Source organism: Tachysurus fulvidraco, chromosome 25, assembly GCF_022655615.1.
Source record: "Tachysurus fulvidraco isolate hzauxx_2018 chromosome 25, HZAU_PFXX_2.0, whole genome shotgun sequence".
Lineage (NCBI taxonomy): Eukaryota > Metazoa > Chordata > Actinopteri > Siluriformes > Bagridae > Tachysurus > Tachysurus fulvidraco.
Window position 1 is genome coordinate 7,218,134 of NC_062542.1, and position 26,178 is coordinate 7,244,311.

The following is a 26,178-nucleotide window of genomic DNA, read 5'->3' on the forward strand; positions in this document are numbered from 1 at the left end:
ACCATATAAAGCTGGAATTTTATCCTAGCATTTCTAATTCAGTTATTTGTTTCTTGATATGTAAAAATGTAAATGTATCCCATACTTCAGCATCTGCTTATGTCTCCATGTCATTGCTTTGTGTTTATTTAATCTACTGAGCTTCGATTTTGCTTTCATCCCAGAGCTCAACATACTGTATTAATGTCAGAGGGAACAAAATATAAAAAAAATAAACTAATTTTTCCCCCACATACAAGTTATTTGTTTGTATTAGATGATGTTGATGCACAAACTTGTGGTTGGTTATTAAACAGTGGTTGGTTAGTGCTACATTTCTTTGAAATGGACGTATGCAACGTTAGTGCATTAATCAATAATCACAAAAGGCACCGACATTACGTTTTATTGTTTATTACGTTTTATTGTTTATTACGTAATCCACATATACAACATGTACAACAACAATCACGTATGCATCGGGACACAAAACCACAGATGGGTTCAGCCTACATTTATTACAATAACAGTAAACTCTGGAAAACATACAGATTAAAAAAAAACGGACAATAAAATGCATATGACGAAGAAAGCAGCAGAACTGAGGGGAAAGTGGCAGAATATCTGCACCTTGACCTTTGGATTACATTTTGATTAGGATTTACATTTAGATTACATTTACATTTAGACTACAAACAGTAGTCAATGTTTTTGGTATTTTTTCCCCAATGCAAATCTTATATTTGTTATTTTCTACCATCACTTTCTCCCCATAGATATATGCAATGCATAAAATGCAAAAATTTCAAATAAGAAAAAGCAAGAAAGGTTTCTAAGAAAAGTTTCAGTGGCTAAAGGATTTTTCTTTAGTTTGAGCTAGCATGTAAATATATATTTACACACACACACACACACACACACACACACACACACACACACACACACACATATATATTTATATTCTTTTTAGAATTTTTTTAACTAATTGTTCTATGCTAAAGCACCTACCAACTTGGTTCAAAGAATTCTGCATAAAATCTGCAATTCCCAAACCGAACCATTACAAACTAATGTGTGAGAAAATACATTCAATTTTCATGGGTGTTTTTGCACTTGTGGTGTTTTGATCAGAGAGCGAAAGAAAAAAAAAGTATCTTTGTGCATGTGTTTATATACAGCATGTTCCAGCTTGTAGTATAGTGTATAATGAATCCATAAAGTGCTGGTTTTCCTATGAATGGAAGAAACACACAGTAACACCGGACACAGATGAGTTATGCTCAAAGACAGACTTACTGACTACACAATCACAAAAGCCACAGTACTGTATATTCAAGAACAGAATATTTTGAGGATGCTTTAACAAGCAGCCACACAAGCCGGGAAGATCGACACATTCAACAGGAACTATAATTAATACTCTGAAAATAAGCATCTATTAGAGTGCTGAGCTTCACAGATATCATGGTCCGACATGGTGCCACACACAGTAATACATCATCACAGTAACAGAAGCGAACTGACGGAGGAATCGTAACTGAATACAGTATTAATGTCACTTTGCAATGCTTTTGCAGATGAAATAGTCTAATAGATGTTTTGATGTTTTGTCTTATAGAAATAAGCATAATAGTAGAAGGAGAAGAATCAGAAAGACTGTTAGATCTATCTTTTAGATCTCTATCGTTTTTACTCATACTATTTGTAGGTTTGAGTTGTAGCAGTGATTCACGACCATAGGTTTTAATGGAACAGGCTGATATTAATGATGACAAAGGCTTCAGTCTCGTGCAGAGTAATTCTGTAATAACTCAACAACAACCTCCATACAATACAACGGCTTGTATGTTTTGTCAAATGTGCTCCATAATGATATATCATTAAGCAGGGTTGCCAGGTCTCTGAAAACACAGCGAAAGACCTGAAAATAGCTGTTAATATTCAGGCATTTGGAAGAAGACAATTTTCTTCTTAATTTCTTAGAATTTGTGCGGTCACTATGGTGCACATGCAGTTCTGATGTTCAGATAATAATCCCTAATTCCTCCTTAAACATCTGCCATATATCAGAAATGGTTCTGTACATCATAGACACAGTCAGTATTTCCAATTTTCCTTAGTTTGAGAAAAGTAATTTTGAAACCTTTACATAAAATAAAACTTGCTCAAATGGGTGTTTAAGTAGTTATTCTGGCAACCCTGTGATTAACCGTCCTGTCCTTTGCTCCTCCTCAAAGCAAGGGGCAGCATGATTTGTTCCACACATGGCCACTATTAGCGCTTACTGTGATTCACATATTTTTTTTCTATGTGCAATAATGACTCAAGGGATCGAAATTGGGCAGCGGGTTTGTACAAGATTTAGAAAAGCGGGCAAATCAGTGAAACAGCTGTCCAACAGAAACACTTATGTTGTTATAGTTGTAAATAAGACATTTATTAAGATTTGCATTTAGCTAGGAATAATGTATAAGGTGGGATTTTGGCTAACTTGCCAAAACCTGACTTCACTTGCCTTAATCCTATGGAAAAGACACCACTGAGTCATTAGAAAGGGGTTTGCGGTCTCTTTCTTTCCCCTTTTCACTAAACTCTAATGAATTTCACAAAGCATTGATTTGAAGGTTAAACAGGCAAAGTGACACACTACTAACAGGCACGATTCCCTACACACCTGCTGCACTGTACACATCAGCCACAGATACATTCTGGTTATCAACAGAATTATCATCATTATTAGTTGAAAATACGAACTTGTACAGAATAGAGATAAACTTTACCAGTCAGCAACATGCAGGCATTTAGAAACGGATTTAGGGACAAATCCAAGCAAACATACAAATACTGCAGTTCTAAACTGTCGCACAGCGTTGCAAAAAATAGATATATGCATGAATGCAGAGTAATATGTGAATAGTCTCTGTTTCTAGTTTGGGGTTAACTTATTTCTCCTGCACAGTGCGCTAACGAATAATTGTCCGTCCCTAAAAATTGTAGAATTTGCTATAATTTGTAATATATTAATTGGGAGGAAAGAAATCTAAGTCTGGTTGAGTCAAACAACGTTTTCTTAGATGAAAATCTGCCGAGGGAGCAAAGCCTGACTCCTGCTAAATGTGTTGCCCAATTGGTTCAAGGTTATTGAAGGATGTTCCCTAAAATACCTCCTGGGGTATAGAAATGGGTCAGTGTGCAGAACGTTTCAGAAGCAAGCAAAAAGGTAGTGATAGCAGTAACTAAGGCAAGCAAAAAGATTACAGATTGAAGAAAGTGCAAAAACATTTCCTCATGTATTTTAATAGAATTCCATTAGCAATTGCTAGGCTAAAGTGTTCAAGTGGATGATGTTGTTTATATTATAATTCTAAATAGGTCCAAGCTTCCTGTATATGAAGCCCAGCAGTCCTTTAATGCTGATGAATTCATATTTAATTAAACGACATTATGCACGATTGTTCAACCTCAGAAGTAAAAATAAACTTTCTCCAATTAACACTTACAAAAATACTTAAAATACCATGTAATAAATCTAAAGTACTTAACACGTAATAAACAATATACTTGTATTCATTTAGCAGGCACTTTTACACAAACTGACTGACAACTGAGACACTATGCAAGCCTGGAGCTGAGATGTTCAGGATTAAGGCCCCAAAAGTGATTATCTGAAAGCTTGGGGATCGAATGTTGTGCATTGTGATCACTTGCACAGAACCTTAAGCCTGGAGCTATCTATACACAAATTCACACTGAAAAGCGGTCAGAATTCCACTTCTGACAGTCAGCAGAACTACCACTTTTACACAACATAATGCATACATACATACATACATACATACATATACACAATCATATGCAAAAATTTAGGAACCCCTGACAATTTCCAGGGGGAATTTATGCACCTGTCTAATTTGGTTTGGATGCATATTGCACATTTTCTGTTAACCTCATTTTACTACTGAATTATTACTGTGTCCTTCAGTTATTAGATAGATCAAAATGAAATTGCTGATCCAAACACCCAAATATTTATAAATTAAAATCATGGAACTTGTCAGGGGTTCCTAAACTTTTGCATACGACTGTATATACCACAAATAGGAACTTGGTTTGATTTGACTCCCTAAAGCTTGCTAAAGTTCCGTAATAATGTGCGTTTCAGAAATTCTGATAACGTTTCAAGGATACGGCTTCACGCCTAGACACGACAGGAAGCATCTGTTTCCATGCTGGTATTCGTATGATTCAGAATCAGAATCTCAACAAAGCAATACAGTGCAGAGGCAAAGTGGCAATGTTTTGTTAAAGTTGTGTGCTTGAAAAGTGCAAGTGCACATGCACAGTCGTTTCTAACCCAAAAACAGTAGCGTCCCCTCTCATGGCTATTTACTGACTCAAATACATATGACACGTCTTCTGTGAGAAGTTACTGCGGCATCTTACTAATTCTTGTTCATCTGGTTCATTGCACAGTGGTTCCAGTGAGTCCTTGTAAATTCCTTTTGTTTAAAAACCTTCCTTTTTTTTTATTTAAACAATTTGTCCTTCAAATCTCACCTCAAAACTTCATCTTTGTTGGACACCTCACCGCTCTCCACCTGTCAAACTACACCTTCTCTTCCGTCCTCACTAGTGGTCGTTTGAAATAATTTTTTAGAAGCACCTGAAGCACAGTGGTCTGTCCTTTCCAGCTTGCGGTGTTTGTTTATCTCTGGAGGCTGGTCTTTCCTAATGAAGACATCTTTGATCCTCTCCATACAGACAATAGAGGCCTCATGGGTTTCCTTAGAGAGCTGTGACAGGCTGAGGAAGCCATGTGGGAGGTCGTCCACTACACACAAAGTCACAGGCTGCTGAATGTTCCGTAGCCGTCTGGCAAACATTACAGAGTCGTCTAACATGGGGTCCAGAGCACAGGCCTAGATGTGATCATAGGTTAAACGAGACCAGAATCAGATGCATACTTTCTAACACAATATCACCATCTGTGTATTTATTGCTTCAAAAATCTATATCTGGATTTAGACCTCAAGTGGGTGAGAACTAAACTAGAAATAATAGAGCAACAACTCAGAGGTACAAATACCAGCAATGTCAGTATTCCTTAACCCCAGCTAGTTCATAATAGGTTATTAACAACACACTTTGTCTTCTTAAAATTCCAGCTAAAATATTCCAATTGTAGCAGCTGGAATGGAATATTCTGGATATTGGAATTCTTTTAGGCATTTAATAAAAAAATAATAAAACTAGGCGGGAAACCACAAAATCTGGCAGCAACAGTATCTCTTACCACTATATGAACAGGGGGCAGTCCCTTCAACATGTGATCTGGAGCCAGGAGAGGAGACATGAATGGATTTCTGAAGATAGGGGAGGAATCTACATTCATTTTGGCAAGCTGCTCTGAGCGCAAGGGCTCAAAGTCCCCAGGAAACCCTTGTGGATTCTCAGAGTGTTCATCCCCGTCAGGGGGAGGTACTGCCACGGATAAGATTGAACTCGACACGAAGGGGTCTTCTTCTTTGGAGAAAAGTATACTTATATCCTCTGGCTAGAATAAAAATGAAGTAGTGGGAGAGAGAGAGAGGAGGGAGAGAGAAGAGCATAGGAGTGAGCATAGGAGAAAGATTGACTGCAAAACTATGTAATGGTTCCTTTCATACCTTGCTTTCTAGGATTTCTGTGGTGTTGAGGATAGGATGATAGTGAAGCGTGAGGTTGGCACTGTGGTTGGCAGTAGAGCTGGTGCTGTTGTGCTTGCTGCTGGTAGATTTGCTGGCAGTGTGGCTGACCAGACCCTCAAATGTGTGGCTTTTCAGAGATTCTTTTTTCACTGAGAACTCAGAGGATGTTCCTGGAACCAGAGGGTCAGGCTGGGTAGAACTTAGAGCCCCCTCAGAAACACTGTTCCTCACAGTCTCTAAAAAAGGAAACGGAGTCAACAGAGAGACGACAAGTTAGCACAGCTTCAGTATCTTGTCCCTTAAATGGCAAAGCATTTAGCTCTCTAATAAGAGAAAGAATGTTTTTAGTAGATAAAATTATATTGAAAGTTGCCAGTGACCATGCTGTCCATGATTATGGAGCAATATTTAGCAATATTGAGTCCGGTTTCTCTCAAGGTTTCTTCCTTTACCAATTTAAGGGAGTTTTTCCTTGCCACTGCTGCCTGAGTCACCTCAGACTTGCTCATAGGGGAATAAATACATACACACTGTGAACTATATACAACTAATAATAATCTAGAATTTTTATTCTGTTAATTCTTATTTCTTTTATTATACGTTAATTCCTTTATCATTAATTATGTTTACCTTCTGCTCTATGTTTGTTCTGTAAAGCTGCTTTGAGACAATGTCTATTCTAAAAAGCGCTATACAAATAAACTTGAATTGAATTGAATTGAATATTTCAGGCTTATGAAATGAACTGATTATTGAAATGATTCCATGCATCATGAAAAGAAAGTGTACTGTTAAAGACTGGAGAAAATGCCTTCAACTGTTTAGTTTGACTGGTTTGTGACCACTGCAACCTCAGATTCCTGTTCTGGGCTGGTGTGAGTGGAAACTGATGTGTTTTTTCTGCTAATTCAACTCAACCTTTGGTATGTTCACTGGGTTGAGGTGCTTTTCTGCTCAGCATGGTCTTAAAGAGGGGTTATTTGAGTGGCCCATTTGACAACAACAACTAAGGCATAGTTAAAGCAAATGAGACTCCAATCTTTCCGTGTTATGAAAACTGATGTAAACATTAACACTAAAGCCCTTGACTTGAAGCTGCGTCATTTTCTGCATTTCTATTAAAGTGGATAATATATATAGTCATTATTATGATCAGGCTTCACTAATGATAGAGTACACTGGAGCAAGAATATGATTTCTGTGCTTTTAGAACAATAACCTATCATATTTGGAGTAAAAGAATACCAGATTAATTAATGAACAAATCAGGTAGAATAATTGTAGCGTAACAATATTATAATAAAGCAGCGATATTTAAACTGGGACAGACATGAATTATTTTTGCATTTACTACATTAAAGCAGGCTTGAATTGAGTTTGTATTGAATTATTATTTAGACACCTATTTCTAAAACAAAAGCATTATCTTTTGTACTTATTGAAATAAATGCACTAGTGACTGTAAAGCAGTATTAAAAAAAACACACACACACACCTGCACTTGCTTTGCTGTGGTCCAGGAGTGAGTGGATCCAGTTTGACGCACCCTGTCTGAAGCCTTTGAATAACAGGGAAGTGTCCTTCCTTACCGTCCCCAGAGCAGTCACCTTCTCTACCTGTTCTTCCTCCTGAGGATCCAAACCTACATACAAATACATGAATCCACAATGAAGCAATGCAGAATCAATCAAAGACCAAAAAAAAGGACATAAGATATACAGATATAATCCCACCAGGCAAAACTAAAAACATTTAGAACTACGGCTGTGTAATTTTTCTGAATAATAAACTATTTCTAATTTGGAATATTTCTTTGTTGCTGACCTGCATAAGCATTGAGGCAACGGGATAGTACACTTAGGGGAAGGAGAGGATCCATAAGGGTGAGCAGACGTGAAGGTGAGGCACAGGTGGTGAGCATGAAGGCAGGGTATGCGGTCATGATGCCATCCGGTAAGCGTACTCGATGTGCCACAGCCATCATTGACACAGTGATGCACAGGTTACCCCCTGCACTATCACCAGCCAAACACACTCGCTCGCCTGTCCAGCCTAAATATTTTAAAACAGCCAGAGTGTGAGAGAAGTAAACTTCTCCAAAAGGTGTACACAAACAGTCAGGATATGCTCAGCAATTGCACCCATAAGCAAGGAGTCTTGACTTACCCAAAATGTTATGGTTTTTGATAGCCCAGCAGTATGCAAAGAAACACTCCTCCAGTGCACGTGGAAACGGGGCTTCAGGGGCAAGGGAATAGTCTACTGACAGAATTGGGGCATTCAGTTCCTGAGACCAACATTTGAGGTATGGCTGGAGGTAGGAGAAAAATGTCACAATTAGTATGTCTTTACATCTAAAGTATGGACAAATTATTCATTAATTATTTAAAGCGTTGACCAAATCTCATGTTTGATTGCCAGGAAACTTAATGCAATAGGCTTAACAGTTGATAACTGATGTATTGTAACAATGTATGGTGGCGGTAGTTAGTTAAATATATTAATACAAACAAGTATTAAAGATATTAATAAGCATATAATAATAATGTTCTTTAAAGTAAATATCCAATGTAGTAGATGTGTGCTGACAAATAATCAGGAAGGTTTTGACCAGGAGGTTTGTTGTCCTCGGATCACATACAGTATCTCACAGAAGTGAGTACACCAATCATGTGACAACACTGAAGAACAGACACTTAGCTCCAATGTAAAGTAGTGAGTGTACAGCTTGTAATGGTAATAATGGTGTAAATTTGATGTGAACTCAAAATAACTCAACACACAGCCATTAATGCCTAAACCGCTGGCTACAAAAGTGAGTACACCCCTAAGTGAAAATGTCCAAATTATGCCCAATTAGCCATTTTCTCTCCCCGGTGTCATGTGACTCGTTAGTTTTACGAGGTCTCAAGTGTGAATGGGGAGCAGATGTGTTAAATTTGGTGTTATTGCTCTCACAATCTCACACTGTTCACTGGGAGTTCAACATGTCACCTCATGGCAAAGAACTCTGTGAGGATCTGAAAAAAGAATTGTTGCTCTACACAAAGATGGTGTAGGCTACAAGAGGATTGCCAAAACCCTGAATCTGAGCTGGAGCACAGTGGCTAAGACCATACAGCGGTTTATACATGCTGTATAAATGGTGGCGTATTTTAACTCGCTGTCAGTGCTACGCATGAGGGACAGGAGACTCGTGAGTGTTAAACATGCTGAATATCGACGAATACCAACATGGTGCCAAGAGAAATACAATTTCAGATACGAAGCTGTGTCAGCACAGGAGAGCAGTGTACCTCGTGTGATTTAGAAGTCTGTGCAACAAAACCTCCTCCGTGGTAATGTACCACCAGCCAAGGAGAGGGAGGGCTCTTCTTAATCTTTAGACTCAGAGAGATCGAGCCACCATCGGAACGGGATATTGCTGATAGCTTCTCATTGTCCTTTAGAGAAAGAAAAGCACTTAAGGTAATAGGAAATTAGACCTACAGTACATACAAAATAGAGCATCCAGCCTTGCCACATATCGGTGTTTCTCTACTTTGCCAGAGACTAACTGCGTGTATGTGAGATGAACATGAGCTACATTACCTGTCCTTCTCTCAGCTCACTGGAGATAAGTCTCATCTGAACTGGGCCAGGGCCGATATGGGCAATCGGAGCAGAGATTGTCACCGTATGTGTGGGATCGTCCACTAAGGGTAGATCGAAGCAATCCGGTGGCACAGAGAGGGTGCGATTCACCTTCACCTGAGTAGAAGTCATACTTGCCAAGCCCTAGTGGGAAATAACAAAAGATAAATACTCTACCACCGGCTTGTTCCATGCGGTAAACTGTCACGATTTCAAACAAGTTTATTCACTTAATAGGTGCATGAGGTGAAATATAAAAAATTTATACTGACTGCCAAAACTTCGCTTTCAGTGATATTCCAGAATGTCTTCCAGAAATGAACGTCCAAGTTCTGAGTGATTCGCTCATACTCCAGGCCCCTCAGCTCCGGATCGAGGGCATACTTTCCAGAGGTGAATAAGGAACTAGCAGCAAGACCTGAGAGAATTAACAACAAAATGAATGAATTACATTATAGCCTGCATTCTGAAACCCCTATAATACACTTGACCACCAATAAAACAAGTACCGAATAGGACAGTCAGATAAAGAGCAATCCATGTAGCAAAGCAGAGGCTTTACACTCAAAAACAAAAAAAAAGGCTTTAGAATATTGCAATTAATTATTTCAGTGCTATTCAATTTCATTTTTGTTAGGTGTAGTGAAGACCCATTTTATTAGTGATGTGCACTGGCGCTCTCATGGAACTCATTAACATTTAATTATAGCAGTCTCATTGTCTCTATGGACCTTTAAATTTAGCAGATAAACAGGAGATAGAGTCACTTCATCAGAAAAACAACTAAGCAGTCTTTCTTCCGCAAAGCTTTCCATAATATCTTTTTTTTCTGTTTTTATAATCCAGGCTTGTGCTCCTGTTCATCTCGAAAAAAAAAAAAATAGGGCTAAATTAGACAAATGGGCAACTATCATTCCAACCAATTTGACCAAAAGCTTTGTTTAATCTCCCCTGCAAAAAGACCCAGTTAAACTTGAAATTCCCAGTGAGAGCTCTGCAGCATTGAAGATGAGCTTAATAATTGTGTTTTTAATGCTTAAATCCAGTTGGATTTATTCTTTCGAGAATTATATCTGTTATCATTAAAATACTACATCACTTAGCATTCTGAAGCAAAGAGTGCAGAAAAAATAGAGAACAAAACAGAAGTAGTTTAGGAGTCTGTCTATATTATACCATACATGTAATAACCACTTATTCTTAATACTCTCACCAGCTATTTTATTAAGAACACCTGTACACCTTCATGCAATTATTCCACTAGACAATAGTGTGTGGTGGGGTAACACATAAAATCATCAGGTGTTAACCTGGTCAAGATAACACAAGGTTCTGTTTTAGGCCCACTGTTTTTCTCCTTAAGACCGAGGGAAACATTCCAAGTATTTGTGCTGGTGGATCATAACCAGGTTATAAGAATTGCTTCAAAATGTCAAAGGAAGAAAAAAAAAAGGCAAGTTCACAAGTGGAGGTCTACAAACGCCTCCGAGAAACAAGTGTGCTTTTGGCTAAAAATTGGTCTCCCAAAATGGGAGTACTAATGAAATTTGTAAGTCCTGTACCATACTATAAAAGCCCTATTGTCCGGGTAGTCAACAAATCTAAACATTTGCTCTGCAATGTGGTCAGTTCTACACTAGGGCATTGTGAGATCACATAAAAACTTTTTGCCACCATTCCACACTCTTCCCTTATGTGAATGCAGGGTTGATCAACGAAAAGAATGACCAAAATTTCCAAAATTTAACACAGTAGATGTTATACTTGGTATGTGTCATATCTGTATCCTATATCTTAGCTATTATCTTGAATAAACTAGTGTAATCCATCTGAGATTAGTGAAAAGTAAACCTTCCTTCCATTTTACTTGAAAACGGAATCTTTCTTTTCACTTCAGTATGCAGATCGATTGTGTTTATACTTAGAACACCATTAAATCTTATTTACTATTAATCTCCAGGCTACAGCAGAGGAACCTTGTGTGAGATGTGGAAGTAACGATTAGTCGTTATGACAAATGACAGTATGAATCTATTTGGGAATTTTACTTGGCAGACTTGGTAGATTATATACCAACACGGTAGCATTATAATGTTTGCAACTGATTCTAGATGTTTACTGTAGGTGAACTGGGATGTTTGATTGATTGTTTCCCTCAGGTTTGTTGATATGGAATGGCTGGCCACTATATGTCCTATATAGCAGGGGTGACCAAACCGCCGCTCCCGAGCCGCATACGGCTCTTTGCCCGGTTTCATGCGGCTCTTACGTTCATATCGAAGTTTGTATTTGTGTCTTTTTAATGTGCGTGTTCGTTTCGCTTGAGTTCAATACGGTATTTTCGTCAAACGTGCATGTGAGTGGGATGAAAATACCTCAAAGTTTCCCAGTAAGAGCAAGATCATTTGAGTAAACAATTTGTGTCAAGTTCGCTCACAAAATGGCAGGGGAAAAAAGGTGATGGTCATGTCTGCCCATGTGTATGATGTTGCTCTTTGCGGTAACACAGTAAAAAATGTGGCTTTTGTCTCTGACTGGTTGGCCACCCCTGTCCTACAGGGTGCTCATGTCTGTCTCTCTCTCATGTCTGTCTCTTATGTCATAGCTAGTTTTGAGTCTCTGATTTCACACTGCAAACAATGAACGTTGTCATTATGTGATAGGCATGCATAATGATCTCTCTCTTTCTCACTACTCATGTCATACCAATGATCCTGACCCATTCTGCTCTTTTTTACTTCTGGTACAAATTCTTATCACTTAAAAAACACTTGCTGCTGCTGAGGATGTCTCCACTTGGACAGTCCGAAGAAACATGGGATTGTTGTGGATAGCACTTAGAAACCATGGAAATGGCTTTGGATTGCAATAGCCACAAACAGTTCAGGTGTCCTAAAACTAGAATAGATTTTCTGGTTATGCAATTGCACCTTTGTCGACAAAGTACATCGTTACAGGAGGAAAATTATTTATCATCACACTATCTCGCGTCAACCAAATCAGGATGGGGAACTTTTGGTCCTGGTTCCTCTTGAGTGAGTGAATGGTTGGGTAAGAGAAGGAAAAGGCTTCAGACTTCTCATGGGGAAGCAGCACGGCTGTCGTAGGCCTTATGTAAGACAGAAATGTGCCTTCTATAGATCATGAGGAAGTCAGCGTTTGACAGAAGACTGACAAACCCAGCAGTGATTCCAAGCTAACAGGACTGCAGTGAGTGAACTTTGGTGGCAGTGAAGCCAGACAATGGTAGCGCCATTAGTAGCAGATGAGAGTTTGTGTTTTACAGCCAAAAAACTGTGAATAAAATGCGGAATCGTTCAGTGGAGAGTTTGCGCTCTGTATTGTACGGTCTAGTAATCTACTCTGACAAGTCTCATCTAGTATCTCAGGGATATTCCATTTGCATACAAACAAGATAATAAATAATTCAGACACATGCTATCCGTCACCCGGAATAGCCGATTGCCCGGAAGACATCTAAAACACCAACTCACAGCAGATCTCTGAGAAAGATGAGGTTTAGTATTTACAAGTTTATTTGATGAGAAAACTGAATCAAATTGCAGAAATGCAACATCAACACCCCATTATGGTGCTTTCAGGAGTCTTAACCAAATAATGCAAGTGAAACTTCAGTTGAACTATTTCTTTTGTTCACTTGTGACTTACAAGCATATGAAATAAGTCTCAGTGTTACATGATGTACAAGTAAAGGCTGCTTCAGTCCCAGAGGCATTTAGAAAAGACTGGGTCACATTTGGTTGGTGCAGGAAGTTTCTTAAAGTCACACTCTACAGTAGGGCTGATGATCTAAATTTGGCTAAAACCCAGTTAATTCCTTTTTTTTTTATAAAAGGTCTGGAAAAGCAGCTAACAGGAATGAATTGTGACGACACTTTAATGTTTAACGTTAGTAATTAGTAAACTTCATGGCTGTAAATAAGATAATTCAAAATTCTTTGTTTTAAACTCTCTCTATTTCATTAACATTCTGCTTTTGTCTTGAAATGTTTTTTCCATGTTGTTGACCCCAGCTTAGCATTTTGTACAGCCCTATAAGCTTTTCAGCCAGTGCTAGAAGATTGTATCTAAGATCAGCTATTAAGAAGCATAGAAACAAAGACTAAAACAAAGGTTGTCTCAAACTCTCTCTTCAAGGCTATAAAGAGCGAGCATTGACTCACCATATGATGTACTAGCTTCTGTTTCCACTAGGGTGCAGAATTGAGCACAAGATACAAACGTTAGAACCCTTTCAAGGCTGAACTTTCCTCAATTTAATGCATAATTATAAAATAATTTTGTTTGTTTTAAGGTCGGCTCACACAGTAAAGTGCACATAGAAATTAGTCTCATAAAAGGTGGGAAAGGTTAGTGAAGTGTCTTACCTATGCTGGAATGATACCTCTTGTAGTTATCACCGAACGCAACCAAGCCTATAGTAATACTCTGCAAGTGTGGGCGAATGGCTGGAGTGAACTAACAGATGATAAATGAGAGAGAAAATAATAGAGAATGAACGTGAATGAGAGAATGAACAGGAAGTAAAATCCATAAAACAAGAGCACTTTTGTTTAAATAAAGCCTTATTTATCTCAGAACTATGTCTTACATTGAAAATAATTGTATGACTAAAGTGAAAAAGGACACACACGGACACACACGGACACACACGGACACACACGGACACACACGGACACACACGGACACACACGGACACACACGGACACACACGGACACACACGGACACACACGGACACACAGAAGAGCACACACACACACAGACGAGGATGAGCACACAGACGAACACACAGACGAACACACACCTGGAACCCAACACAGCGGCCATAAAAGCAGCCTTTGTGCATGGAGGCGTACTCTTTTAGAAAGAGCTGGCTAAGACCATTCTCATCTTTGAAGAAGAGGTTGCCGTGACTGTTGTCATGAAGCAGCCTCTGAGCGAGGTAGAGCAGAGCCCTCAGCTGGCACAGAGCACAGCTGTAAGCTTCCATCTCTGCAGCATGATGGGCTGCACGGAAAAAGATGCTCCGTCTGTTGGATGCAATGTGCCGTGCTTTGTAGATGATGTGAAGAAGACAGCAACGCACCACCTGATGGAAACCAAAAAGATATCAAATTTATAGAAGAAACATACATTCATTCATTCAATCCTCTTCAGAGACAACTCCTGGTCAGGGTTATGCTGGGTAGAGGTTTGCCAATGGTTTAATTTAGGTCAAATCTATACATACAGCATGGTTATTAACTAGATATCGACCACTATGTTTGCTAAAGTAGTTTATAAGCATACACACACACCTTTACAAGTGAGCGGTATCCATTAGCAGGAATGTGAGGGTCAAAGTCAAAGTGATGGTAGATGGCAGCAAAACCACTGATAACTGGCTCGAGGCTGCGTGCGTGTTTCTGAATGGTCAACATAGCGTCGACCAGCCTCTGTGGAGCATCTCCTGCATGCGTGCCACTGAAGAAACCAGCGTTCTCCTCACACACCTCATACACGGCTGCAAAAACGGCTTTAGTGTCCATCACTGAAATAAAAAATAAATAAAAAGCATCCGGAATAAGAGACATGATCAGTGTGTTACTTTACATTGTCACTGGGAATTATGAAAACTTGTTTTTGTGGTTAATTAGCTCAATATCTCACAGAAACTATGAGAGAATTCCAACCTGGTCTTCAATCGGGTTTAGGGCAAAAGCTTGAGCCTGCAGCTGAATCATTTGTGTAGATACGGAAATATACTAAAGGTCAAACATTTGTGGACATCTTACAAGAACACTCATTGGTGCTTTTTTAGCCTCCCATGTCTCCTCTTTGACGCTACAATAACATCCACTCTCTTGCATTTGATCGATGTGGCCACAGGGATATGGTCACTGAGACACAAAGCACTAGTGAGGTCATGCACTGATGTTTCCCAACGGGGGTTAAGGTCAGGTCTCTCTGTTCAGGCCACTCAATTTCTGCTAACGCTAACCTTATCAACCTTCAGGGACTTCATGCACAATGGCACTGTTATGCTAGAAGGCCCCAAAACTTAGATGTGATGATCTGGTCTTCACATAATTTTAACCATAAGCGCATGATTTGGATCATTGTCCTGCTGGAGATCCTGGCAAGATCCATTTGGTTAAGCACCAGCGCGGTCACATGACCCTAGGCACTCATATTTGTGGATTAGTTTTCTGGCTGAGAGTTTGCTTGTGTCGAGCATTTTCTGCAATTTTCTGCTTTACTGATTCATCAAATTTGTCCATCAATGCGTGTACATTTCACATAGTTGGCTGGTATAATCGGGTTACAGCTGCAAGCGAATCAACGGGTGTGTCTCCGTTGTCATGATAACAGACAACAACGCAGACCAAACTGTTCGCTGACACCTTTGGCATTGGCATAATAACGAAACTGTATACCAGTGAGCTATGTGAAATGTACACGGATCAAATAGACTAATGTGTAATCGGTTAGGAAGATCACACCCAGGAACGGCACCACAGGTAACTTTAGCATTCAGTGTGAAATGGCAATAAATAAATGCATAAGAATGAATAATTGCGTGTGCCAGTTAATTGGATGTGAAATCAAACCACTGCATTCGCCAATAAACAAACAAACAAACAAACAAACAAACAAATAAATAAATAAGCAGGTACCAATGCGGGTACCGGGGACCAAGCAGCATAGTTCCAAACATCTCATTAACGGAGAGAAACACCACAAATGCTCTGACACGGTTCCATCATTGTACAGTACATGCTAAAGACTGGGGCTCTGTTAAACATATTACAGGATGTTAACAGGAATATTCAGTAAATCCCAAGGTTGTGTAAAAGGCTATGTATTTGTTGAATTGCTTGTATTTGTAGAAGTGACATTATTTACATTAACATTATTTCCTGTCCAGTGTCACCCAAATGAGGATGAGGTTCACTTCTGAGCCTGGTTCCTCTCAAGGTTTCTTCCTCATATCATCTCAGAGAATTTCCTTGCCACAGTCACGTCCGGCTTGCTCATTAGGGATAGATGTTAGAGATGGATAGTAACTTAATTTGAAACTTTAAATTAATTAATTTATTTTTATTCCTTGTTTTCTGTTTCTATACACAAACAGATCCTTTATTTCTCCTCACTTTGGCCTTCCCTTCACTTCGGTAGTGTTCAATCTTGGGTCCAGAACTTTCCGGGCCTCTGCTTTTTAATGTTTTCTGCAAATGGTGGATTGCGACACCTTTAGCCCTGTAATGTGAACATTTCCTATGATGTCACTTACTGTTGTTTTGGTTTTATTCTTCACAGATCTCACAATGCTGAAATTCTGATCTATCAATCAATCACTGTCATAATCTTTCAACTCTGTTCCTATTTATTGTAGTGGAACACCAAAAGATTTGGGTTTGCTGTATATATACACTTCTGGAACAGACTTTCTATGGCCAAAAACTAAACAACTGCAGCAAGATAATGTACAACAATGCACCAAGTCAAACAATGGCAAAGACAGGAAATAGCACATGAAAGGAAAAAGGGACAGTGCTGGGTCTTCTCCAAGTTTTTTTTATATCCTTGTCCCGGCCAGACCACTAATTGTGAAAGGCAGGCTGTTAACTGGATTACTCGTGTTAACCCTGTACAAACAGGCAGGACAGAAAATGGAAGTGAGAGACAGAGAGAGAAAGAAATAGAGAAAGATTCTTAAGTAGAGTTTAAAATATATATTTTTCTTTAATAAACCTTTGTAGCAATTATATCAGCCTACATTATATATGACTTTACATTATGGACCATGCTTCATATTTTTGTTGCTATTTAGATAGCGGTAATCTTTTAAACAAAGCTATGACAAAACATTTCCTCAGATAGAGCTGTATTTCCTCTACCGACTTACTGAGTCAGATTTCCAAGACTGTGTACTAATTCAAAAACCGACCAGCTCAACCTACCTCAAGACATTGATCACAGTCTGCTCTTTACCAGGTCAAAGATCAAAAGCGAAAACTGAACCCAGCATCCATGAAGATAAACATACGACAGGTAGAAAGATCCCAGGACGCATTCACCTGGTCAGTGTGTCTTTACTTGACTGAACCCCAACCTCTTTAAGAACATAAAGAAGCACTAATCCTGCCCTGACTTGACCAGGCGTGCTTGACCAGCTGAACAACTTATTAAAGATGGAATGAAATGAATGCTGTTTTCAATCCTGCCCCTAAAACACTCATCGTTTCACAACTTTCCTAAGTTTCTTTACCTGTTGGTGGTATGTGCTTTGTACAATAAATATTAAATGCATTGTGGCCTGTTGGTGCAGTTTAAAAAGTAGAGACTTGATGTTAAATAACTTCACACATACTGCGACTCGCAGTGACAAAGCGACATTCAATTCATTTTTCAATGACAGCTTGTGACCTCCGGCGGCACGAGTGACGGCGTCGGTTGGCGACTAGATGAGGGGTCCTGTGACGCGATATAGAGACTAGCGATGACAGTGAAGACGTAAAACACTGTTCAATGTGAACACTGTTGAATTTTATAAACAAACACTAAAACTCTCTCCAGAATGTTTCTGATTTTTTGTTTTTGTTTTTCTGCAAGAACACTGATTTCGAAGCTATTTGGACATTATTACTAGTAGGAGAAACACCTGGCGACGTTATAGTACGGAGACTCGCAGTGATAAAATGAACATAGCTTTAGAGAACACTGTCACAAATACAAAGCAGCACTCAGTTCATGTTGATCAGACAACACAATTCATTATTTGCACTGTAGCTACAAGTACATTACTAGATTTACCACAGATTTAATAGCAGGAGCATTATTGTTCATAAATTGATCAATTTCCACATCATCTCAAAACTGTAAACCAGACAAATAGTTAACTCATGTCTCACATGCATTTAATAAACACATACACACCTATGTATCATGTGACCGATCCATGTGATTTCATGCCTCAGTATAGTGTTTATGTCGCGATGCAGCGTGTGTGTGTGTGCGTGTGTGTGTGTGAAAAAGACACTCAGATGCAAAAGTGTGTTTAAAGCCGTTATGCTAATAAGTCTGAGGTTGAAATCGTAGCAAGAAATGAGCTTTCTGGTAAAGGATTTGTGCATGTGAACGTGCTTAATAAGCAGAAAGCTTATTTCTTGCTATGATTTAAACCTCAGACTTAGAAGATTTAAGCCTGAACAACAGGATCAGCCCTCAGACCAAAAATGTGCCTCCTAAGTAGTCCGACAACAACAACTTAGAAAATAAATAAACTATCTATTCAATATAGAACAGGTTAATATGAGTAATATCATTCGTAGGAATAATATAATACCTAATACATAGGGGAAAAAAGCAGACATCCTTTATTTTAAGATAAAGGTGTGCATAAGATGTGCTTGTTGATCACAAAGTCTGGGGTATTATTTAGTAAATTATTTAATACTTCTAATCTGTGATTAGTGTCGAATATTATTCGAAACGGATTGAGGTTAAACATATCATTTGGATATTGCCAGAAGCAAACAAACAAGACTCTGCATCTCTACATTCACATAACTCTGCCTGACTTCTTGCAACATGAATTATTCGTTAGTGTGTATTAAAGCTAGAGAAAGTCCAGGCTATAATGTGAGAATTCGCCATTATGTTAAACTAACAATATCGACACGGACAGTCCCATAAAATCACATCAGCGTCCAAAGCTAAAAACATAATGTGCGGTTAGATTATACATCATCAAGTATATGGGCATAAAAAAAAACATTCAGAAAAGTTCATCAAACCAACAACCCTACCAGTTTACTGGAGCAAAGTCGTGTTCGTCCTTCTGTTGTGCGAATCTCGAAATGACAGCGATGCAGTGCTTCTGACAGATGGTTTTAACAGAGCAAAGCTCAGAGTGTTACCGCTGCCAGAAAAACTGTGTGAAAGGAGACTAAGGAAGGTAAAATAGTTGCCATCTTGACACGACCATGTTTGTCTGTCTCAGGATATCCACAAACTCTTGTAACCTTTCCTTCATTGTCTTATTTCTTTCCCAAGTCACTGTTTTTCTGTTTAAGCCCTCTTCCCCATTACACACACAAACACACACATTCCAAAAGCATGAGCAGCTCTTATCTTATTACCCATTTAAAACAGGACATACTGTAATCACACAATGTCATAGAGGTTAGACCAAATGTCCTCGATCCACAAACCCTAACCTGCCCCTACAAACGTTCCCCTCTATTAGTTATTTCCAAATATGAACTTCACTCTACAACAGGGCTTTGGATTGATTTCTAACCATTTGGTTTATTATGCTTAATTACAAATTGCACTCAAATCAATCAGAGTAACTTTACCGTATTAAATACAAAACACTAGCAAGGACTTGCTGACTTACCTATGAATTGTGATCTACTTTGACACACATGAGAGTTTTGAGAGTTTTGTATTTATCATTCACATGTTCGTGCTTAAGGTTTATGACGTTTCTCAGCTGCTGTATTCTGAATTTGCTCAATATTCTCATCGGTCGCTGACATTAGATTGGTTCACTGTATCGAGTGTCCATTATTAGAGACTCCAAACTGCAATGTCTAGGTGAATCTGAACAATGCTGCAAAAGAGGACACAAAGATGATGACAGAGAGGTTTTTTTACACTTCTGCTTTAACACACAAATGTATGTGCTAATTTTACTCTGATCGCTAAACGGTTGTTCTGCGTGTGGATATAAACGCCGTTTTTGTGTCGATCCATTACGGCGATCGTTAAGCTCAGCGGCAAAGCGGATTTTGTGTCTATGAAATCCCTTTAAAAGACGTGAAAGACATTTAAGCAGCTCTTATGAGTACAAGCAACAGTAACGTTCATTCTGTGATCCAGCTCTCCGTCAACTATTAGCTACCGGAGCAAACACTTGTTTATTTCCTCTCATACGGTCAGATCTGTAGCTACAGGGCACAAGACACTGAATTAAGTCACAAGCACTGGGGGCAGCAACAAAACAGAGGAGACGTTGTATGTTTAAATGACCGAAGACTCCAGAAACATCAACCCAACATCTTGAAATGATTGTTATCCGTACATAATGGTTTACAACCGAAACTACACAACCTCTGCCAAGAAACCTGACAAGAAACCTCAGATACCAGCTTGATTTTTTTTTTAAACTATTCTAAATTTACAGTTGTTTGAATTTTCAAAAATGTTCAACAAAAGCTAGTTATAAAATGGCCGACTAGCCTAGTTTCAAAATAAAAACAAACATATCTGTTTATATAATAAAACCTTTGGGGTAGAAACATAAGTGACTGGGAGAGCGAGCAGGGTTGGTTAGTATTCCTTAGGGAGTGTTAAATGTTTTTGTGCGCGTGTTCTTGCCGAAACACAGGACACAAATATCTGGGTGAAAGTAGCAGGAAAATCATGAGTTCATCACAGAGGAGCTATAAAAATATTTTATTAATGACGTCTTGTGAAAATAAGAACTCTCTCATCTGCAAATCCTCTGTAATGAATCTGGAGAACAGTTTTTCTTTAACTAAAAACAACATGAGTAAATTCAGGAGCATGATGCCATCTTCCGTGTCAAGAGACAACAGTGCAATAGAATGCAGTGATGTTGTTCTTCAGTCATTTTGTTAATTCATCTTCAGTAAGTTCTTTCTCCTGGTCAGGATTGTGGAGGCTCTGGGGGCAATTCCAGGAACACGGGGAGAGAGAGACAGGAATACACCCTGGATTTGACACCGAGCCATCACAGGGCAAACTACACACACACACACACACACACACACACACACACACACACACACACACACACACACACACACACACACACACACACACACACACACACACACACACACACACACACACACACACACACACAAACAAACACAGAAAAAATGGGGCCAATTTAGGGCAGTCAGTCCACCACCTACTACTATTTTTTTGGGACTTGGGAGGAAACCAGAGAACCAGGAGGAAACCCACAGGCATAGACACTGGCAGAACAAGTTAAACCCCATACAGACATAAGCAACTCGAGTAATATCATGTTTATGTGGTAGCTGAGAGATGTTTTTGTGCAAAACTTTAAGACCTTATAAATACAACACATTCACTAGCAATCCTCTAATCCCAGAGTCAGTGGCAATGTTTCCTTTGTTGTTTTTAAGACCTCGATCGCCTCTAAAATCTTCACATCCTACATTTTGACACGAGAGCTGCATCAACATAATAGCACACACCAAAACCTGCTCGATCAGTTAGACTTGTGTGACAGCCCAGATAAAAAGTATTCATTTTTTATTCATTCTATTTCATTCAAATCCACATAGCTGATGGAGCGTGAAGCCAATTTTAATAACAAACCAAAGTACAAAATGACAAAGCCGATGTGACCTCGATTAACTGATAACTCGTCTTCTTCCTAGATTCTCCTTTAAAAAATCGCCTAATGGATGTGACCCTAAACTACTTAACCTTAACGGTCAACGTACGAGGTGCACCTACTGTATAATAATAAGTTAGTTATGGAGTAAAACATGATAGACATGCTGTTTATTCGCCTTTATATCATAGCAACAATAGTTGCCATCAATAAGAATATAAAAAAGTCACACTTGAGGAAAAAACATGCAACTTTTTTCCAAAACTCTAGCTTTTTTCACACGCACAAAACACACACAAGCACACATAAACCCACACACGAGCACAAACACACACAAACTCGCATGCACACAAACAGACACACAAGCACAAATGCATGCACACACACAAACACACGTGCACAAAAACACACGTGCACAAAAACACACACGCGCACACAAATGCACACAGTCTGTATGAACATGTACATTACTGTCTGTATGAACATGTACATTACTGTCTATATGAACATGAACATTACTGTCTGTATGAACATGAACATTACTGTCTGTATGAACATTACTGTCTGTATGAACATGAACATTACTGTCTGTATGAACATGAACATTACTGTCTGTATGAACATTACTGTCTGTATGAACATGTACATTACTGTCTGTATGAACATTACTGTCTGTATGAACATGAACATTACTGTCTATATGAACATGAACATTACTGTCTGTATGAACATGAACATTACTGTCTGTATGAACATTATTGTCTGTATGAACATGAACATTACAGTCTGTATGAACATGAACATTACAGTCTGTATGAACATGTACATTACAGTCTGTATGAACATGTACATTACTGTCTGTATGAACATGTACATTACTGTCTGTATGAACATTACTGTCTGTATGAACATGTACATTACAGTCTGTATGAACATTACTGTCTGTATGAACATGTACATTACAGTCTGTATGAACATTACTGTCTGTATGAACATGTACATTACAGTCTGTATGAACATGTACATTACTGTCTGTATGAACATTACTGTCTGTATGAACATGTACATTACAGTCTGTATGAACATGTACATTACAGTCTGTATGAACATTACTGTCTGTATGAACATTACTGTCTGTATGAACATGTACATTACTGTCTGTATGAACATGTACATTACTGTCTGTATGAACATTACTGTCTGTATGAACATGTACATTACAGTCTGTATGAACATTACTGTCTGTATGAACATGTACATTACAGTCTGTATGAACATGTACATTATTGTCTGTATGAACATTACTGTCTGTATGAACATGTACATTACTGTCTGTATGAACATGTACATTACTGTCTGTATGAACATTACTGTCTGTATGAACATGTACATTACTGTCTGTATGAACATTACTGTCTGTATGAACATGAACATTACTGTCTGTATGAACATGTACATTACTGTCTGTATGAACATGAACATTACTGTCTGTATGAACATGTACATTACTGTCTGTATGAACATTACTGTCTGTATGAACATGAACATTACTGTCTATATGAACATGAACATTACTGTCTGTATGAACATGAACATTACTGTCTGTATGAACATTATTGTCTGTATGAACATGAACATTACTGTCTGTATGAACATGAACATTACTGTCTGTATGAACATGTACATTACTGTCTGTATGAACATTACTGTCTGTATGAACATGAACATTACTGTCTGTATGAACATGTACATTACTGTCTGTATGAACATTAATGTCTGTATGAACATGTACATTACTGTCTGTATGAACATTACTGTCTGTATGAACATGTACATTACTGTCTGTATGAACATTACTGTCTGTATGAACATTATTGTCTGTATGAACATGTACATTACTGTCTGTATGAACATTACAGTCTGTATGAACATGAACATTACAGTCTGTATGAACATTACAGTCTGTATGAACATGTACATTACTGTCTGTATGAACATGTACATTACTGTCTGTATGAACATGTACATTACTGTCTGTATGAACATGTACATTACAGTCTGTATGAACATGAACATTACAGTCTGTATGAACATTACTGTCTGTATGAACATGTACATTACTGTCTGTATGAACATTACTGTCTGTATGAACATGTACATTACAGTCTGTATGAACATGTACATTACTGTCTGTATGAACATTACTGTCTGTATGAACATTACTGTCTGTATGAACATGTACATTACTGTCTGTATGAACATGAACATTACTGTCTGTATGAACATGTACATTACTGTCTGTATGAACATGTACATTACTGTCTGTATGAACATGAACATTACTGTCTGTATGAACATTACTGTCTGTATGAACATGTACATTACTGTCTGTATGAACATGTACATTACTGTCTGTATGAACATGTACATTACTGTCTGTATGAACATTACTGTCTGTATGAACATGTACATTACTGTCTGTATGAACATGTACATTACTGTCTGTATGAACATTACTGTCTGTATGAACATGTACATTACTGTCTGTATGAACATTACTGTCTGTATGAACATGTACATTACTGTCTGTATGAACATGTACATTACAGTCTGTATGAACATGTACATTACAGTCTGTATGAACATGTACATTACAGTCTGTATGAACATGTACATTACTGTCTGTATGAACATTACTGTCTGTATGAACATGTACATTACAGTCTGTATGAACATTACTGTCTGTATGAACATGTACATTACAGTCTGTATGAACATGTACATTACTGTCTGTATGAACATTACTGTCTGTATGAACATGTACATTACAGTCTGTATGAACATGTACATTACAGTCTGTATGAACATTACTGTCTGTATGAACATTACTGTCTGTATGAACATGTACATTACTGTCTGTATGAACATGTACATTACTGTCTGTATGAACATTACTGTCTGTATGAACATGTACATTACAGTCTGTATGAACATTACTGTCTGTATGAACATGTACATTACAGTCTGTATGAACATGTACATTATTGTCTGTATGAACATTACTGTCTGTATGAACATGTACATTACTGTCTGTATGAACATGTACATTACGGTCTGTATGAACATTACTGTCTGTATGAACATGTACATTACTGTCTGTATGAACATTACTGTCTGTATGAACATGAACATTACTGTCTGTATGAACATGTACATTACTGTCTGTATGAACATGAACATTACTGTCTGTATGAACATGTACATTACTGTCTGTATGAACATTACTGTCTGTATGAACATGAACATTACTGTCTGTATGAACATTACTGTCTGTATGAACATGTACATTACTGTCTGTATGAACATTACTGTCTGTATGAACATGTACATTACTGTCTGTATGAACATGTACATTACTGTCTGTATGAACATTACTGTCTGTATGAACATGAACATTACTGTCTGTATGAACATTACTGTCTGTATGAACATGTACATTACTGTCTGTATGAACATTACTGTCTGTATGAACATGTACATTACTGTCTGTATGAACATGTACATTACTGTCTGTATGAACATTACTGTCTGTATGAACATGAACATTACTGTCTGTATGAACATTACTGTCTGTATGAACATGAACATTACTGTCTGTATGAACATTACTGTCTGTATGAACATGTACATTACTGTCTGTATGAACATTACTGTCTGTATGAACATGAACATTACTGTCTGTATGAACATTACTGTCTGTATGAACATGTACATTACTGTCTGTATGAACATTACTGTCTGTATGAACATGAACATTACTGTCTGTATGAACATGTACATTACTGTCTGTATGAACATGAACATTACTGTCTGTATGAACATGAACATTACTGTCTGTATGAACATGTACATTACTGTCTGTATGAACATTACTGTCTGTATGAACATGAACATTACTGTCTGTATGAACATGAACATTACTGTCTGTATGAACATGAACATTACTGTCTGTATGAACATGTACATTACTGTCTGTATGAACATGAACATTACAGTCTGTATGAACATGAACATTACTGTCTGTATGAACATGAACATTACTGTCTGTATGAACATGTACATTACAGTCTGTATGAACATTACTGTCTGTATGAACATGAACATTACTGTCTGTATGAACATTACTGTCTGTATAAACATGTACATTACTGTAATGACTAATGGACCTTTAAACACATAAACATCACACCAAGCGTTCAGATGTGGACAACAACAAAAAACCTACCTATAGGACCGTCTTTATGTTTTGCTAATTGCTTTCCATTTGCACCCTTTTCCTGGACGCCGTTTCCTGCCTTCTTCCTCGACGCCATATTTATGCGGTGAATCATCGCCGCCCCTTTTGTTCCTGCTCCTTCATACCTGTCATAAAGTCCCGCACAAACACAACCAATCATACAAGCACTAATCAATTG

General features: G+C 38.1%; 1 protein-coding gene across 5 annotated transcripts; it reads right to left on the minus strand.

The window, feature by feature from the left end:
* Window positions 1–380: 380 nt before the first annotated feature.
* lipeb (lipase, hormone-sensitive b) lies at window positions 381–26,178 on the minus strand. Of its 5 annotated transcripts, none has more exons than XM_027172616.2 (15): window positions 25,989–26,178; window positions 14,619–14,851; window positions 14,126–14,410; window positions 13,688–13,778; window positions 13,484–13,510; window positions 9,572–9,717; window positions 9,258–9,443; window positions 8,963–9,109; window positions 7,833–7,977; window positions 7,491–7,718; window positions 7,162–7,308; window positions 5,646–5,902; window positions 5,273–5,533; window positions 4,537–4,898; window positions 381–1,210 (listed from the first exon to the last, which is right to left on the minus strand). In XM_027172616.2, the coding sequence occupies exons 1-14, from the start codon at window positions 26,158–26,160 to the stop codon at window positions 4,581–4,583; spliced, it is 2,643 nt and encodes an 880-aa protein (XP_027028417.1). In that variant the 5' UTR covers window positions 26,161–26,178; the 3' UTR covers window positions 381–1,210; window positions 4,537–4,580. The 5 variants fall into 5 exon arrangements, with proteins under 5 accessions (XP_027028417.1, XP_027028435.1, XP_027028407.1 ...); XM_027172634.2 differs by lacking the exon at window positions 381–1,210 and adding an exon at window positions 19,706–19,921 and having other exon boundaries at window positions 1,908–4,898; XM_027172606.2 differs by lacking the exon at window positions 381–1,210 and having other exon boundaries at window positions 1,908–4,898.